Source organism: Blastomyces dermatitidis (assembly GCF_000003525.1).
Source record: "Blastomyces dermatitidis ER-3 genomic scaffold supercont1.7, whole genome shotgun sequence".
Lineage (NCBI taxonomy): Eukaryota > Fungi > Ascomycota > Eurotiomycetes > Onygenales > Ajellomycetaceae > Blastomyces > Blastomyces dermatitidis.
In genome coordinates this window covers 3,002,760-3,021,574 of record NW_025544780.1, presented here as the reverse complement: position 1 = coordinate 3,021,574, position 18,815 = coordinate 3,002,760, and the positions used below count along the sequence as shown (strand labels likewise).

The 18,815-nt window shown below is 48.8% G+C and overlaps 3 protein-coding genes across 4 annotated transcripts; 2 read left to right on the top strand and 1 right to left on the bottom strand.

Annotated features, from left to right (window-relative positions):
- Positions 1-1,590: 1,590 nt before the first annotated feature.
- On the bottom strand, positions 1,591-6,916 carry BDCG_06980. Of its 2 annotated transcripts, XM_045422743.1 has the most exons (3): positions 6,315-6,916; positions 6,193-6,213; positions 1,591-6,074 (listed from the first exon to the last, which is right to left on the bottom strand). In XM_045422743.1, exon 3 carries the CDS (start codon positions 5,341-5,343, stop codon positions 2,221-2,223), a length of 3,123 nt encoding a protein of 1,040 aa, XP_045281912.1. In that variant the 5' UTR covers positions 5,344-6,074; positions 6,193-6,213; positions 6,315-6,916; the 3' UTR covers positions 1,591-2,220. The 2 variants fall into 2 exon arrangements, with proteins under 2 accessions (XP_045281912.1, XP_045278320.1); XM_045422742.1 differs by having other exon boundaries at positions 6,193-6,916.
- BDCG_06978 (uncharacterized protein) lies at positions 6,572-13,403 on the top strand. Its single transcript, XM_045422741.1, has 4 exons — positions 6,572-7,077; positions 7,140-7,513; positions 7,581-12,434; positions 12,515-13,403. The coding sequence occupies exons 2-3, from the start codon at positions 7,142-7,144 to the stop codon at positions 11,058-11,060; spliced, it is 3,852 nt and encodes a 1,283-aa protein (XP_045278319.1). The 5' UTR covers positions 6,572-7,077; positions 7,140-7,141; the 3' UTR covers positions 11,061-12,434; positions 12,515-13,403.
- Positions 13,404-13,496: 93 nt separating this feature from the next.
- On the top strand, positions 13,497-18,740 carry BDCG_06976 (NSDC protein). Its single transcript, XM_045422740.1, has 2 exons — positions 13,497-14,795; positions 15,259-18,740. Exon 2 carries the CDS (start codon positions 15,342-15,344, stop codon positions 17,478-17,480), a length of 2,139 nt encoding a protein of 712 aa, XP_045278318.1. The 5' UTR covers positions 13,497-14,795; positions 15,259-15,341; the 3' UTR covers positions 17,481-18,740.
- Positions 18,741-18,815: the final 75 nt, after the last annotated feature.

Genomic DNA, 18,815 nt, shown 5'->3' with positions numbered 1-18,815 from the left:
TTGGAATCAGCCCACCCCACACCAGGTGGCGACTATCACAGGGTGTCTTTCTACTTCAATGAATCATCTACCCACTGTCCTTATTTGTTACCATGCATTTGTGATGAGGGCATATTTTGACAAACGGGATTTCAAAAAGGGGCCCAAAGGGGGCTTATCATTTTGCTGCGCTCCGAGCTCCTGAGCGAGCGGACCATTTCATTTCGCCGTTAAATCCCGGAAAAGGCTCGTCGTGATTACAATCAGCAGATCCGCAGATTGCACACGACCACAACTTGCCAGGGGAACAACAAGACTGTTAAGAGTTCGGTGCCGAACAAGTATCGCTTCTAGATTGAAAACCACATTTGGATGACCTATGAAATGCCTCCACATGGAACCGCAACCGTAGACATGCGCGGACCAACGAAGCCCCCCACCTATCCAGATGGGACTTCTGCAGTAATTTATTTCTTGCTCCCTCAGGCAAACTGCTGACTGTCATTTAGTCGACGTTCGAGCTTATCTCTGCAGAAAAATCCAACAGCTACGTGGAGATTTCATGCAAAAGCCACGAGCGGTAGGCCGGTAGCAAAGCACATAACATCCGGGCCAGCCACTACTGTTACATGTATGTATTTCTTAGCTGTGATTAGAAACCCGTTCGCTCTGTCTCCCATGTGTAGGGCCACGCAAATCGGCCCCTTTCTACATATATGTATGTACATGTACTTCCGCACTAGGAGCTAGGTCTAAATTTTAAATTGAGTCCTCATGTTTGAAATAGAACTTCGACACTGTTAGTACGAGCGCAACTTCCAAGACTAGGGAGGCCTCATGGGCAGGCCGAATGAGAGGCCATGTCCATCAACCAAAAAACAGCCGTTTTTTTTTATCACTTGACTACCACTTCATGCGGGTGATATGGGAGCGGGCGAGCACCAAGACTTAAAAGCTACCTCGCACCCGTGCTGGACCAATCACCATATATATACCCACCTAAGATAACCAACCATCTGCTAAAAAAAGAGAAAGAAGGAAAGAAGGAAAGGGGAAAAAAAAAAGGCATCTGTTACCCCCCCCTCAGACACAAAATGGAGTTATTTTTTAACCGGGAAGCGTGCTTACTGCCAACCAATAATTATCAGATCTATCACCAGAAAAAAGCAAATCTCCCCCACCCCACCCACCCGTCATCCATCTTATGCCCCTTTCGTATTTGATGTTTGAATCGTCCGAGGAGAATGAGTTAAGTTACGCCACAAGAACCGGTTGACGGAAGTTCCACCCAGCATCGATCAGTACAAGTAGTAACTAAGTAAGTTGACCCTTTTCCCCCGCAGTTCGCTGCATCGCCGGCATGTTCTGCATGCCGGAACTGTTCCCGCTCGCTAGCACGGACTGGATCGAAATTGATCAAGACATCTAGGCGATGTGGAGCTTACTGCGTCCGTTAACTACATCGTAACTTACATACATTAGTTACATAAGTTACTGGTGCTAAGGCAGTCCTAAGGAGAAATTCAAGGGAAACCATAACTAATTTAAATCTGGATATTTTCTCTTTAATGGTTTTTAAACCCACCAGTTTACGCCCTATCCTGCAGAGCGCACCAAGTTACCAGCTCAATTCTTTATTAATCGGGGTAGTTACAAATCAGCACCAATTGGCGTTTATTTAAGCTTAAATGCATATGATATTTTTCACAATTCAGAGCGTCGTTCTCAATATCCACGGTTTCCGTCAAGGGGTTTTCAATGTGTATAAATATATGTTTAAAGAACGCCTTAAACTATTTCGCATTTCTTTGAGCAGCGAACGCCTATCCCTTTCTATAATATAACTAACTAGCCACTCTTGTTCACTGCAATTTGATCCAAAAAAATCAGGGAGGGAGCACGTCAACCAAAATCATAAAAACGCAAAAACGAAGCGAGGTAGACATTAATAATATGGCAAAATTAGGAAATGTTAGGAAACGAAACGAAAACAAAACAAAACAAAACAAAACAAAACAAACAAAAGAGAGACCTTATATCCCAACCTATGCAAATATGGCAACTAAACCTAGCAAACAGACGAGGGGAATTGGTTAGCAGATTCGTGAGTGCCTCGATATCCATTCAGCAGGAAACAGAAAGATGCATAACGACATAAAACACACCCCGATAAAGAGTAACAGGTTTTGGGGCTGGCGAGCGATAGCCTGATTTAGGACAAATCGCTCCGCAATTGTTGCTCTAGCAGCTGTCGTTCCCACCCCCGCTCCTGACCCGTTCTCCCCTAATCCTCTTATACATCCTTGGTGAGACTTCTTGCCCAGCCATTTTCATACGCGATCTAAGCTGCATCGGAGACAAGGGAGCGGATTTGCCAGGGGCCTCCGTAGAGTCCAAGCTCGTAGACTCATCATAGTTCTCATCTGCTTTGATCTGGCGCATCGGGTTCTCCGGCCGGTCCACGGCTTCCTTGCCACTCCTGGGTTTCTCGTCGGTGGAATCGTTATCGGGATCATGACCAGGAGGAGGATCGTTTCCCCCTTCACTGTGGGCCGAAGCCGAATCTCCTAGAGTATGTGGACTACTAGGGTCATCGTCATCGTCATCGTCATCGTCATCATCGGGGTGTCCGTAGATATCATCCCTGTTCGCATTATGGCACTTCTGGCAATTGCATGCGGATTGGAACAGGCGCATGGCGTGTTGCTGCGAGAGCTCACGATTGGTGTATGGCAGGACGAGCTCGACGTCTGCTTCGATAGCTTTGCGTGCCCAGAGGATGATGCGATTCGGGATGACCGGGTCCCAATCCCACGCCACGTTGTGTGCGTCGTGGCAGAAGTGGTTGAACATTGCCACGCCAGGGAATAGATATAGAGTTCTGAACGTCGGGTTCAGCTGTTCTAGAGTGCCTTCCATACGACTGCGGGCCTGTTTGATTGCTTGCCCCTCTGCGGCGTCAGGCCAACCCCGTCGATGATGATCCCATGGAATAACATTGGGGACAAGCTTTCTGAGCACGGACTGGATCACCCAAGTGTCAAAAGTAAGGTCTCGGAAAATATCCACTCCCAGGCACATCAGGATATCGAAGGGGACACGAATATTTGCCGAGTAGGAAAAGGGGAAACAAGCATGCTCTTCTCCCGCAAACAGCGGCAACAGCTCGTCAATTTCATGCGCGAGGAGAGCTGGCCTATTGTCTGTCTTTCGACGATGAAGTGTAATGTCAAAAACTTCTCGAAGTAGCAGACTAAGGAGTGTTCCATGGCGTTCGTTTGTATACAATGAGCGCTCCGGGTTTCTCATTGAGTCATGCAGCCATGTCCAATCTTTCCCACAAGCGCGGTAATGATAGAGAGAACGGGCTATCTCTAAACATGACCGTGGCTTCTTAGCTGGCGGCGCGGCGAGCTCGGAGTCTGGAAGGTCTGTGCGTGATCTCTGTCTCTTTCTTGATGTTTTCTGCCCTAGCCCGGTTCCACTGCCTACTTCATGATCTCGGAGGCGTGTAGTCTGTGAACGGGTCGCCATCATAGCCGGAGCGGAGGATGAAGGCCCGGGTTCATCGTTTGCCCTGGCATCGTCATCTGTTCTGGCATCGTCATTTGTCCCGGCATTCTCATTTGTCCCGGCATTCTCATTTGTCCCGGCATCGTCGTTCGTTCCGACATCGTGGCTTGTTCCGGCATCGTGGCTTGTCCTAGCGTCGTCTCTTGGTGGAGGACACCAATATAACGGTTCCGAGAAAAGTCTAGAGCAGTCACAGATGTCTCTACTGATCTCTTGCTGGCCTGCTGCAGAAGGCTGCCTGACTAATTCTATCACCTCTGGCTTGATTTGTCTCGTGCAATTCTCGCAGCGATGCTCGGCCTTCCACGGCGGGCTAACAGTATGAAGATGACCTCTTATAGATGGTTCATCGACGTACACAATTTCTCTCTCGTGGATATCCCGGGTTGCAAAAACGCCAAGATTGCCCTCTTTATCTTTGTCAACAGCGATTTTTGGGACGGGGTTGTCCACCTGTGATTTGCCAATGAAATCCTGAGTTATCCTCTGCTTGAAAGCCGCAGCCGTCCTGTCGATATCTCGGGCACTATATGGGTAGTCTCGTATTGCAACATGGCCGTAATTGCTTTCGAAAAAATACTCATCAGCACTAGTCCCCTCCTCTTGCTTGCCAGCCTCCACGGAGGCCTGCAATCTATCCCATCTCCCCATAATCTCCTGCGCAACTCGATCCTCCCTTGATAGTTGTGCTAGGAATTGCTTCTCCACAGCTTCGTAATCCCACCAACAATGCAGACGAAATAAACTTAGGCTGATAATGTGGTGTGCGACTGTGCGAATGGCCGGAATGAAGAAATTGACTCCCTCCGGGCTGCGTAGAGATTTGATTGTGCGGGATCTGTTAACATCCGTTGCGGGTATCTGCAATACATGATTTTCGACTGCATCCCAAATTCGAACGTATAACCCTGGCTGTCGGCTCCGTAAGCGTGTTTCCGCCAACACTTCACAAAGCATCTGAGCACGGTGTGCATCTCCGACAGCAAGGTCAAAATATCCCATCTCATAATGAAGATATGCGCGGCTGATCCAGTAAGCAGGGTTGTAAGGGCTGAGAATTATAGCCCAGGTATATATATCCAAAGGTTTTAGCTCCGATTCGGCAGAAACTCTGATCATGAAGTCATTTCTGCGACTAATTCCCCAGTGCGATAGGTCTTCCCGAGGTAAAAGACTTTTTCTATTCCAAAACATCTCCTGTTCATAGTCATGCAATCGCCGGCGTAAATCTGCAACAAGGCCATTTGGATTTAAGTTTCGAGATCGTAGCTGCGCTTGGAGTCTCACCTTGGTCCAGAATCGATTGGTGAGAACATCGTAACCATCTATCAGTGTACGTGATGGAGGCCTATCGGGCGAATCCTCGCGATCAGCGTCGTTTTGATGAAATATCTGCGAATATTGCCACGGTTCACGCCCGTCCGTTTGAGGATTATATCTATATTGCGCATATTCATCGGTTGTGCGGTCGGGAAGTAACTTCCAATGAAAAATATTTTCGTAGACGTTTCGTACAAGAATGGTGTCCGTGGTATGTAAGTGTTCTGCATCTTCTGCCTCCGGACGGCTACGAAGTCTGTCATTTTCATTCCTGAGGCAAGAGTCCTGGGCTGACCAAAGCGTATATGCTTTCTGAGCGTCCGCTTGGGTCGGGATATTTCCCCATTCGACCTCATTAAATAGGTCAGGCCGGCCAGGGAAGTACGGAGGCGGTAATTCATGGTCAGCACCTTCGTTAACGGTTGACCCAGCTGCCTGCTGCTGCTCCGCCCTGGAGCTTTCGGCAGCCATAGGATCCTCAATGGGCAGGCTAGTTTCTAGGCTAGACTGTAAAATGTCTGGAGAAATGACAGTACTGGCGTTGGTGATAACGGTTGTTCGGACCCACTTGGGATTCTACTAGGAGTCGATAATAAATGTGATGATTAATGATGTGCTAGTTAGGGAGGGTTCCTCTGGGTTTTCATTGGCAATCTCAATGCATGAAACAGCAGAACTGAGCCCAAAAAAATCGAAACGCGGCGTAGCTTCCGCTATACAGTTGTGTGAAGGATTGGAACTGTCACAAGAGTGGAATGAGGGAAGCCAGGACATCCTGCGGTATTTGAAGCAGGAGAGATACTCGCAACATAAAGAACCGTCATTTTCAACAAGTGAGGGGATAATGGTCTCCCGAAACGGATCAGTGACAGTTACTTGACTCAAGCAAGTAACAAGACAAAAAACGTGTAGACAAGAGATTGCTTGCTACAAAGAAATATTTTTGTACCAACGGATATAGAAACGAAAAACAATGAAGAATTGCCCCTGTCAAGTGTTTTGAATATCAATCCAAACAAAAAGTAGCCAGTTTATCATTGTGTCGATCCTTAGTTGGGGTCAAAGAGGGAGAGAGTCAAATAATAGGGGCTAAAGATCATTTTCCAAGCCCATGTATGATTATTATTTTTAGGACTGATCCCCCTGGATGTCTGGTTTGTGAGGTGAAACAAAAGTCGAAATTGAACGAAGGTCATTTAAACCTGCTTAGCCTGTCAGCTATAACTCCAACCGTTTAACTAACTGAGCGGTCTGGTGGCCCGAAAAAGGCCAATGAAAAGGCCAATAATAATCTCAAGGACGGGAGGGAGGCCTACGTACGCAGAGATTCAAGGATATGGACTTCTCACAAGAGGGCAATCAGCTCATCCGTCTAGTATGATACTCCATAGAAGGATCAAATAGCTATTATACCTCAAGCGCTTGAGGGCAGATCAACATACCATACCATACCGTCTGACGGCAGCAGCGTCTGTCTTTTGCGGAGACTAAGAGGAATCAAACATGATCCTCATGTCTCACCCCCTCGTTCAAATGAATGTTCCCTGCACTAGCTCAAACATGGCGCGATGGCTGAGCACCGCCATCAACGCCGGAGGTAACGTACGTTATGGAGCTTGCATCGTTAACTAGTTAGTTACTAGTTAGGCTGCTCTATTTCTGACGACAGAGCTCCCTTCCAAGGTTTTTCCACTGCCCAAACGACCCAGCCAAGTGCAAATTTGCATGAGGGGCATCGCATGCTTGATGCTGCCGACAGCGGCGACAGCGGCGACAGGGGGTTGTTAAGTAAGAGTGTCGACTGTCCCTCTCTCGTGTTGTTGAAGAATAGAATTGGATGTTGGGCGCGGGTTGGATTGGGATTGGGATTGGGATTGTGACCTGACCGACTCGGCAGTTGAGGTCACCTGTTCTGCTTCTTGCAGCCGCCAGCCGATCTTAAAAAACTAAGTTACGGAGTAGTTAGTTAGTTATACGAACAACCGCTTGTGGCTTCGTCTCCTGAGTTCAACCACCACCGCGCCTCCGCCATAAAAGCTCTGAGAGTCGCCGTGGTCTGTTTCCGCTTCCGCGCGCACGACGGAAGCGGCTGGGAGAAACAGGATATTTAGGAACCCGCTCGGCTACCCCAGCTTCTATCCATGGGCCATCCCTCGAAAGTTCCTTGCTCCCAGGATCCAAGGAGCCCCCTAACTTAGCAGAGCAGTAAGCTTTTTTCTCTTCTCCCGGCCAGAAGTTGCCATTTACTAAAACTCTCATGCAACCAGATATGTTTGGGTCTCAACCGCCCCAAATTCCACCCTTCTATTCTCCCGCTACGCCGCAACCTGAATGGCAGCAGCAGCCGCCGCCGCCAAATCAGGCGCTTGGTCCGCCCTGGCAGCCCGCGGACCATCCCCCGCCCCCGCCCCCTCCCCAACTTCCTCCTCGCGCGTCGCAATCAGGCGCCTCCTATAATCCGGGGACTTATGGTCCGATGCCAGGGGCGGGAAACTCTCCATCGTTAGACCAGAATATCCACTCAGGATTCTCTCCTGGTGGTGACACTTCCGCATGGGGTGTCAGGTATAACCAGCAGCAGCAGCACCAGCGGCATCAGTCCAGCCTCCATGGACATCAGCCCACAGGTCCGCCGCTACCGGTATGTCTAATTCGTTTTAAAGAAGAATATTTTGGTCATTTTAAAAGCTGACCTTAGAAACCTTTAGCCCCGCCCCTCAAGCGCGCTTGATCAATTGCAGTCGCCATCGCAATCGCAATCGCCTGCACAGTCCACTCCATGGTCCGCACCCGTGCCCGCGTCTACTTCTCCGCCCCTATCAAACCAACAATTTTACCCACAGACCCTGTCGATGAATGTATCCGAACCTCAATCTTACTATCCGCACCAGCAAGGTCCTTGGCAGACGTTCCAAGATCCCAACTTCCAGAGTAATCAACCAATTCCACCTCCCCCACCACCTGTGCCGCCAGCCTATCAAGTAGAGCAGCAACAACTCTCCCAGGGCTGGGCGTCACAGCCATCATATTCTGACAAGCCCCCAATCCATCACTACGACCCCCCGCAACAACAACAGCACCCGCAAACCACAACCTCTGGGCCGTCTGTGTTAGGTCAATATGCCCCTGCAGGAAATGGAGTTCATGATCAGCCTCAGACTACTCCTCCTGCAGGCTTTACAGCCGCTTTATCACCTCCAACAAATCATGCGAACATCTATGCGCCTCCATTAACTCCAACATCAGCTGCTCCTGTTACTCCTCTCTCCCCTCCTGTGGTGTCCAGTGCATCGGTATTAGGTTCGGGCGGCCCATCTGACTGGGAGCATTTTTCTGCCCGGCATGATGAAATCGATGACACAGCTGCCTTCAATTTCAAGTGTGACGTGCCTCCCAAAAAGGCTAATACTTTTGAGCTGCCTTCGGAAACGTCTCCACATCCCTCGAGTGGAGGGAACAAGCGGGCTCAAACACATCCCGCAGAAAGCCCACAGAGCCATACAACGGCCGAATCCATCAGAAGGCCTTCTCCTAGTCCACCAGTTAGCCCAGCCACCTACCCAAGAGATGGTCCTGATAAGCCCCTACCACTCAACCGAGTTGATAGTGTAACTTCGTCCGTAATTTCGACAGACGATTCTACGATAATAGATGGAGTAATCCAAGCGTGGTCCAATCCAGTGCCACCGAAAATACTTCCACTTGACACAACGGCGGCTAAAGAAAGGACTCTATCGTCTTCATCTCATACCTCTGAACAACTTCACATTCCATCTCCTCTTACCCCCCGCCCTCATACTCCCAGGCATGAGAGTCCCCAATCAACAACTCCCAAGGCGGACCAGGCAGCTCCAAAAACTATAATAAAGGTTGTCGATCTGTATGAAGACCTTGATCCTTGGTATAAGTCTTCTTTGAGCCGATATGTTACAATGCTGCGGAAGGAAATGGCTGCCGAATCAGACCAAGAGAGGTTCAAAATTTTTACCCATTTTCTCAATAAGGAAGCTAAGTTACGTGAAATCCTATATGGCATTGAAGACGCAGCGAGCACTCTAAATACCAGACCATCGAGGAATCTTTCTGTCAGAAGGCAATCCTTAACCATACCGGAATTAAACACCTCCAAACTTAGCGTCCCATTGGAAGAGGGAGATGACGTAATAACCTACAGTCCAGGTGGCCGACCGATACTTGCTTCCGCGCTGTCTGCGCATGGACAGGTAGGAGGGAAACCAGTGGGAGGGACAACCGTAGGAGACGGCCTTCATCGATCAGCATCTCACCCAACTCCACCCTTACAAACTCGAATCCGGCAGAGTAGCTTTGCTTCGAGGGATGGTATCGGCGCAACTTCTCGTCGAAACCCCATAGCGAATTTCCCCCGATCAATATCTGTTCCCCCTGAAGCTAGCACGGCCGTTGCACGTAATCAGAGTCTGGCCCCACTCTTGAGCCAACCGACGAGACCAGTCTACACGCCATTCCGTTACGCTGAAGGGCCGCAAGGGGGCTCGGGACCACTGACTTTCGATCGACCCGCATTTCAGGCATATTCTGCTTTAAGACAAGCATCCGTCTCCAGTGGCCGAACACTCTCCCACCCAGCTGCCAATTCCTTTAGTCCAGGCTCCACAGAGCGCCCATCCATTGGGAAAGGGGAACACGGTGAAACGTTTATCGGGCTTATTAGGGAGAAGAGCGTCGCTTATAGAGGGCGACATAAGAGCTCTGACCCTCATTCAAAATTGTCAGGGGAGGCATCGTTGGTAGGAAACAAGAGAACAATCTTTGACGCTCTGCGAGAAATGGTTCCTATAACGCTCCCGAACCCAGCTGCGAACCCCGATGTCATTGAACTCCGCAAAGAACTAGAAGCTGTTCAGGATGATTTCGACTTCATACAAGAATCCATCAATGCATGGGATGAACAGGCACGTGCCAGACGGCCTGAACTGGACCGCCAGCGTCGAGTGAGACAGGAGGAATCCGAGCACCATATCGATGGCCTTTTTAATGATAAGGAGATCGGTTATTCGGATATCAATGTCTTAGAGGATGAGTTTAGGGAGACTGAAGCGCAACGACAACTGACTGAAGAAAGGAAGGAATTTGAAAACTACCTCGAAAATATTTTTAATCCGATAGAGAGCCGGCTGAAGGACGATATTTCCAGGCTCCAAGCCCAGTATGATCGAGCTATCGACATGCTCAATGCGGATACCGCAACAAGTGACCTTCTACCAGGTTCGCCAAAGACGACAAAGTATGAGCTTTCACACATAATGCAGATCGCCGTAGAACTATTCCAGAAGCTTGAGGTTCGATACGCCAAGCAAGCGGAAGCGGTCCTAGAACGAGAAAGGCGGCGTAAACAAGCCGAGCGCAGATACTACGTTTTCCTCGGGGAGACGTCGGCCCTCAAGCAGCTGGATGAAGATTTTGATGCCATGGAAACAAACAACATCCTGAACGCTGCGAAGGAAAAGGACAGCCGCGCAAATACCCTCATGGACGCCTTTGACGATGCCAGCATGCGTGGATTGGGTGAGAACCAGGGCCTACTCGACGACATCGCCGGCAAGGCGAAAAGGATCAATGCACAATACATCAATATCCTGGGCAAATTGCCCTCTGACATCGAAGAGATAATGGCCTCCGCCCTAGCCGTCGTCAAATACCTCGGCACAGATTCCGAATCCATCCTGCAGAGCTTCGGCGCAGCGGACCGCGCGCTGAACGAGGCAGACTACGAGCTCTCCGTCTCAGAAGCGCGCGGCTCCAACGCCGACCCAGACATCTTCCACCGTCTCGAAGAGGAGAAAAAGAAAGAAGACGTCAAGATCCACGAAGACCTCCAGACGCGCCTCGATAGCGTGCGCATGGGCCACGAGGCGCTAATGGCCAACCTTCGCGAAGCACTAAATATCATCCGGAGAGTAGGGTCTAGCCTGTCCGCGCCGAATTCTAGTGGGGATGTTCGGAAGGGCCTGCCGCGAGCATCATCATCGTCCCCACCTCCCCCGGTCCCTTCTATGCCTCCAATCGCCGAAGGACCCCCTCCCGTCCCTCCAAAGACCCCACCTGTACATAGCCCTGGGGCAGTGGAGGATGAGCAGCAACAACGACATCGGAAGGCGTTGGAAGATGCCAAAAAGAGAAATGCAGCGAAGGGGATTATTCGATGAGGACGTCCTCATTTTTTGGATCTCGTTTCATCCCATTTATGTCAATTTTGTTTTGAAAGCTTTCTAATCTCGTTCGCCAGGTTGGAGCGTTGATTGTTAGTTACTTGCTTATTTTTGTCACGTTTCTCAAATTTGACATTTGAGGGTTTTTCTGCTATTCTACTATACCTTCTATTCGTTCTCAGTTATATTTATTTTTTTTGTGTCTATTTTATTTTGTTTTATTTTTTACTTGGCGCAGTAAATACCCCCCCGACATGCCTTTTGACCCTTTCAGCGATGTTTTCCTTTCTTTCTTGCCTTGCATTTTGTGAGCGACATCTAGAGCTCATGATTTATACGACATGACCTGGTGTATTTATGCCTTATTCTTTATTATTAATGTTCTTTATCTCTTATAGTACGTACACCTCCTTTTATACCATTTGCCTTTTGTAATTTGGCCACCACTGCCTGCAGCTGCGTTTTCTACCTTGTGTTGATATCCTCTAGTCGAGGTGAGATGGCATGTTGATGCAATTTATTGTTGTTGTTCTGTGCATAACTTACCCGCTTCTTGGATTCCCTTCGTATTCTAAAATTAGCTGAACAGTTTTGCGACTGGATAGCTACTATTCATTGTTCACAAGTAATTCTGTTATTCCCAGCGACCCCGATCTGTCTATGGGTACTACACTCTATGCTTCTATAGAATAAGGATAGTTAGAAATGCCGAGTCATAAGCTGCTATTCCCTTTCTTCACTTCACTTCAGTTATTAAAAAAATAACCATAATAATAAGCTTTCCGACGTTCCTGCGCCGTCGATCAGTCGGCAGCTCGCACCGCACGCAAAAAACGTGAAACAAGGAGCTTTTACGAGGGGCGGGGGCGCAGGGGGGCCGTGTCGTGTGGGGTTCTTGTTCTTGTTCTTGGATTGCATTCCTCGAAACGAAATACTCCTCAGCACAGCCCAGGGGAAGTCAACCTTGCGGGGGAGTTCCAAGCAAAATTGAGAGGGAAGCCTTTGTGTGTATGTGTTTCATTTTTATTGTGTTTCATTTTTTCATTTTTTCATTTGTTATTTTTGGGTTCTTCAGGTGGCTGCATGCCCTCGTATCTACAGACTGTTTCTATATTCAGCATTCCAAGCATTCCAAGTTCCGAGACGCTTGGAAAAGCTTCAAATAAAACTTTGCTTCCATGACGTAGTATTTCATTTTTTTTTATTATTCCTTGAGAGAGAAAACATCCAGCCTTGGCAGGCGGCTAACTCGCGATTTCTGCACGGGAGGTGGTAAGATAAATGCTATCCACTTGAGGAGTTGGAGGTTCTGTTTTGTGTTGGGGATAAGAAGAAAACAAGACAACTGGGGATAAGAAGAAAATGGAAAGAGTTAAGCTGAATCTAGATAAACCAAAGGGCTTCAAAGCCAGTCGGAAAAATTGCCGCTGACAGACAGCCTTGATTGATAGGATAAATAGCATGAGATCTTGAGGCTCGGTGCCAGATAATGGAATGTGGGCCTGAGAAAAAGAATTTTATAAGCCATACATACGCAGCTACCCGCCATCTTCCCCCAAACGACGAAAGCAACTCTCGCCGATTCCGGACCCCCTTCTTGGAAATAGCGCGAAACCACACCGCATCCGCCCGCCCTGGCCTTGTAATAATGTCTTCTTGGTTGCCTTGAGCGAGATGAAGTCGAAATGCTGGTGATTCTGAAGCTACAAGCATTCTGCTTGCCGCCATGCGAATGTCATTGGCTTTTTATGCAATGGCGGTGCGGCGACAATGGAAGATATGCCTCGCAGGCGTCAGCGATGCAGATCATCCCTGAGCCCAAACGAGGCCGACCTTTTCCATCAAGTAGACTCTTTTTTTTTTTTTTTCAAGTTTATATTCAGCAGCACGGACACAAGCCAGCGAGGAATCCACGACAAAGTCGCGTAGCCTTTTTCAACTTCGCCTAGTTCTTTGCAGATGTTTCCTTCAGGCGTAGCAATAACTATTCGTAACTAGTTAACGATCACATGAGCTAGAATAATTTCAGTGTGGCTTTACACTCTCCCCAAAATCGATCGGGGAACATATTTACTAAAGTTTAAGACGGTTCTCTCTCTGATTCATGCATGCCGGGCCGTTGAGGAAGTTGGCGAAGCCGAAGCCCCCAAGCACAAGCCTCGTTGGGGTTGTGCTCCCTTCGTATTTGGTGGGTTGGAGTCCAATCGGGAGGCTTGGGGCGGCTGGCTGAGGGCTAGTGAGTTAGGCCATGAGCGGGCAATAACGAACGCGGGATTGGGAGGAATGGGAATACATAGCATCGCAATCGACGACGTTTCGTCAGCTTTTTTTTATATGTCAAGATATCAGATACCAAGTATGTATGTAGATACGATACGGAGTACTTACTATACACATATCATATCAGATGGATTGATAATCGGCATAAATGAAAGTTAATCGTCGCAGAGCCTCAGAAGCGATGTGTAAGTTACCCGTCATAGCCGTTACCAGTACGCGTTAGAACATCCAACTTTTCTCCGCCCGCCATCTGCCACTGGCTGCCAGCCATGTGCCGTGCCCCGCAGCGCCTAGGCCGGTTGCGGCTTGCAGCTAGCTCCCAGCTGTGCCCAGTTGCCCTCGGTGGTCCCCAAGTGCGGCGATGGCGGTGATGCAGCTGAGCCTCAATTTTTGTGGGTGGTGTAATATATTTCAATACATGTATATACCGTACAGAACCAGTACGCGGCCTCCGTTGTCCGTCTCCGTCCTGCCAGTATCACCAACCACACCAACCACACCCACAAACAACATCCACAACATCCACCACAACCTCCAAACATCCCATGCCCAGCATCGCTATCCCAATTCCCCCGCGCCTGTGCCGTGCCTGTATTGTGTCTTTCTTCCATACAATCTCCCAACCAATTCGTGGTTTGCTTCGTCCCCCTACTACTGGCGCTGAGTGCACCACAGCCAGCCCCTTTGTGCGCTAACTACTCTGCTCTGCCCTCGCTCTCGCCCTCGTTCTCATCTCCCCCCTCTGTGCCACCCTCTGCTGGCTGGTCTTCCTTGCTCTCCCTCCCATATCTCTCCCTCTGGAGATGGTGCTGCGTCCCATTGCTCTCCAACTATATACCTCTCATCAGCGGAACTACTGAACTCTGGGCTCTGCCATCCCACCCGACTGGACCGACCCCCCTGGATGCCTTTCTTCCCACGTCTCTCTGTCTGCCAGTCCCCGTGACCGCCCAACTCAGCCTCAAGGTTCCTCCTTCTCCTCCTCCTCCTCCTCCTCCTCCGCCGCCGCCGCCCGCCGTTCTCCTGTCAAGTTCTCCTCGCCGACCCGACCAGACAACAAGCGGCGCTATCCCCAGATCGCCCTAACTTCTTCACACTTGCATACACCTTTTTGCCTTTCTTCTTTCTCCTCGGGTCTCTTGTTCTTCCTGCTCTTCTTTCCTTTTCGTCTTCTTTTTCCTCCTTCGTCTAATTAATATTATCTATGGACACATCCCTCTTACTTCTTCCAGCCTTCAGCCGCTTCCACCTATCCTGGCTGGTTAATCCTCCCACCACCGCCTAGCCCAACCCATAGACGAGGGCGAAAACCAGAAAAAAAAGTCCCGGAATTCCCTCAGCTTGCGCCACACTGCCACCGCTGGTTTCATGCGCTTCCACCCACCCACCCTATCAACCCACCCACCGTCCCAAAATCCAGTCTAGTTGAAGAGTTCCTGTGCTCTTGATTTCGTATGTTGTTTGTTCTTTTTTTAATCCTTGCGCGCCGATTGATCAGCCTCGTCTCTTCGTCTTTGGTTTTATCTACCTGTTGTTTTCCCTGTTCCGTGCCAGTTTGCTTGTTTTCCTTTTGTACTTTCTTAACTCCACATTTTTGGCCCTGCCTCCCTCTTCGCATTTGAATACATCCATGCTAGCCCTTTGCCTTCCCTTCATTTACTATTTTTATATCCTGCTTGCCAATTCGGCCTACGCCTCTTGGTAGCTTTACCCCATTTGGAGGACAGGTGGTCATCCTCTGCCTTCTTCTCCTGTTTACCTCCCGGCCTCCTTTTTTTTATATTACTGTTTGGGATTCCCAATCCGCTCCAAGCCCGCCTCGTTCGCTTCACCACTTCCTTACGCCAGAACACTCGCGTGCACACCTATTCTAATCATCATCACTCACTTGAAGCTGACATGACCTCTGCATTAGCCGCTCGTGTTGTCGCCCTCGAGAGCGTGAATTCTCATCGACATCCCGTCTTGCACGGTTCTCGCGCTCAAAGCCACATATTCATGGATGGTCCTGTTCATCCAAGTTCGGACCCAATCACCTTCCACAACCCTCTCTCTCGAACATCCACATCAAAAAATCCTGTCGTATCGTCTTCATCTTCCACCGTGGCCAAACAAGGCCCCATATCGTTCCTAAAATCTGCGGAACCAAAGGTTTCATCTAGTCTAAGCTCGATTGCCAGCGCGGGACTGCGCACTTCACCCTCCCCAATCATGGCCACGACCTCACGGCTCTCGCCGCAACCAGCGACAGCCAGTGACATGAATCGTCGTGACGGATCGCGAGAGCGCGCTTCTGTCCAACAGACTAGCCAACAGAATCCCAGAGATGCCGGAAGCTCCAACGCAAATGCGCCAACCGAAATCAGAGACAACGCCCATGATTCGGCGACCTCGGCATCAACGGAGCCCGTGGTCGTTGCTCAGAAATCGGTTCATATATCTGCGAACGACCCAAGGACGGATAGTCATATACGACGGGCAAGCCCAGCCGGTGTGTCGGACACTTATGATGGAGGAGAAAGTATGGGCACGACCACCACTTTGATGAACAGCAGAACTGTTGCCAGTCCTGGCCCTATTGAGGAACCCAATCTCATGGAAAACGAGCGGTCGCGCCGCAGAGAGGAAGATATCATGATGGAAGAGGGGAACAAAGCTTTCTCCTACCCAGTCCCGATGCCCGCATCAAGCATTAACGATTCCCGACGGGGAATGAGCTTGCCACATGCTGGCTTTAACAAAGGAAGTCCACGTTCTCCATCCGCGAAGAAACATAGATGTCACCACTGCGCAACGGAATTTACTCGCCACCATAATTTGAAGAGCCACCTACTCACCCATAGTCAGGAGAAGCCATATGTTTGCCAGACGTGTCAATCTCGGTTCCGGCGATTACACGACCTGAAGCGCCATACAAAACTTCACACTGGAGAGCGTCCACATATCTGCCCGAAGTGTGGACGCCGATTTGCTCGAGGTGATGCATTAGCGCGGCATAACAAGGGCCAAGGCGGTTGCGCAGGGAGACGTTCTAGTCTAGGTAGTTTCCTTGGGGATGAGGAATACGGCGATGGAGGCGGCCCTGTTGGAGAAGATGGAATGGAAGGCCTTATGTACACCGAGCCAGACCGCATGGATGAAGAGGAGGAGAAGCGCATGAACATGCCCAGTATTAAAAAACACAATCCTCCAGATTCTATGCAACGGACATCAAGCACAGGTGGTGGGCACGTAACTTTCCAATCCCACCAATCTAGCACTTACCCGCCATTAGCAGCCGGGAGACCCTCTCAAGGTAGCCTCTTCCCACCCGTTACTAGCCACCCCGGCTCCAGCTCATCCCCTTCCCCTATCTCACAATCCGGGAACGTCTCCTTCCCTCCCGGAGGCTCCAATAGCTCTTCATTAGCTTTTAATACCCAACAACCACAACCGCAAGGCCACTCAAGCTCTGTTTTCGCACATAACAATATCTCGGAAAGCCCCAAGCCGCTATCACCAAACGTCATGCCCACACGTCAACTAAGCCATGGGTCGGATCATAGTGGGCAACAGCATTCGCGTGGTGGAGGCCTTTCGCCGAGTTTGAAACCCCAATACCAGCCGCAACAACAACAGCAACAACAGCAGCAATTTGGCCGAAACGGTGCCCCCGGGACAAGCAGCGGGCCAGCACAGATTCTCCCCGCACCGCAACCCGGTGCACCGCAACTCCCACTGCCGCACAGCCTTAATAACCCAGACACGCGGTTCCCGCTGCACAGTCCCAACCCCAGTCAATCGCAATCACAGTCACAACAGAGCCTTCACTTGCCATCCCATCACCACCACCATAGCCACAGCCACAGTCACAACAACAGCATCAATGCAAGCCCGAATCTAAGCACCCTCGATAATAACGCTAATAATAATAACAACCTCTTCTCCCGACAACGACAGTTATCATCATCATCGCACCACTCCAACGCCGGCGGCGGTTCTGCACCTCCTCCAGATAGGGTATGGTCATACGTACGTTCGCTGGAAGACCGCTTGAGTGGCCTAGAAGAAGAACTCGTACGGTTGCGGGAGCAGCTTGCTGCACCTAGCAGCGGTAATACTGGTGTTGGTGCTGGGAATGTTGCCAATGGTGCGTAGGATATGGACTGCATGATTAGATTTTTTGGATGAGGTGGAAATTGGGGTAGGGGTAGAGGGAAAGGTTTAATGAGCTACCTGTCACATATTATTCGTATTATTATCATGTCTGCCCTGTTCGTCTGCGGGATGTTCTTTTTCTTTTTCTTTTTTTTCCCTCATACATTCTGTTTATTCATCAATCTACTTACCTATCTTGTTTATTGAAAACTACGACTTCACTTTTTCTCTGTGTTTTATTTTCTTCATTCCCTTTTTTTGGACATGTGTGAAAGAGTACAAAACTTCTTTTGATCCTCCTCCCCTTTCCCTCCCTCTCTTCTCTTTGCCTTTTCTTTGATACAAGCGCTGTGGTAGCTGGTTGGTTAAGAGGCGGCAAGCCGATATGCGTTCTTCATTTTCATTTTCAATTTTTCTTTTAGTTTGATTTTGTATTAGCGTATCTTTTTTTTATAACTTTCATATACTTTTCCCCCTCGTTTCTTTCTCATTATCATCGTCCTGTCCTCCTCGTCACCCACCCACTGAGCACCCTCAATTCTATGCTTCCACTCCCTTTGCTTCTTTCATCTGTTCTTCGCTGCCATTTATTTATTTCTCTCACCCTTTTCTTGATTCTTGTTGGCTTGTTTTGATAGCATGGAGGCTCGACTGGGGGAGCTGTTCCTCTCTTTTCTCTTTCGATTTTGTCCTCTTCTTCATTCCCTCCACCTCATTATCACCTCTTCTCCAAACTTATTTACATGTAATTGGGTATCAATATGCACGACCCTTATACCCTGTAACACCCTTTTTCTCTCCTTTGCGATACTTCTACAAAAATTCAACTACAACTATTTTTACCCCTTGTCTCTCTTTCCTCCCCCTTTTGTATCTTTTTCCCTATTTACATTTACTTTTTATATACCACTCACACTATACCCTTTCGTATCTCTTCTCTCATTTTGCCATTCTCTTCTTCATTTTCTTCGAAGCTATTATTTTCTTTTCTTTATCCTCTCTACAAATCTTCTCTCATCTCAATTGGGTGGCCGTCTTCTTTTCTCGTTCTAGCATGAGTTGTTTAGTGTTATGTATAAATGCAATCCTTGTCTTATTTCACCGTCAACGATTTTCAGGGGGAGATTGACAGCTACCCATTCTCTCAGTGTATGTATGGCCTTTCTTTTATTTATTTATTTAATTTATTTATCTATTATTTTATCTATCTATCTATCTATTTATTTATCTATTATTTTATTTTATTTTATTTTTATTTTTTGATATATTTTTCTTCTTGCTTAACCCCGTTTCTAAAGTGTGAATTAGACTAGTTATCTATCAATAAGCCCCGTA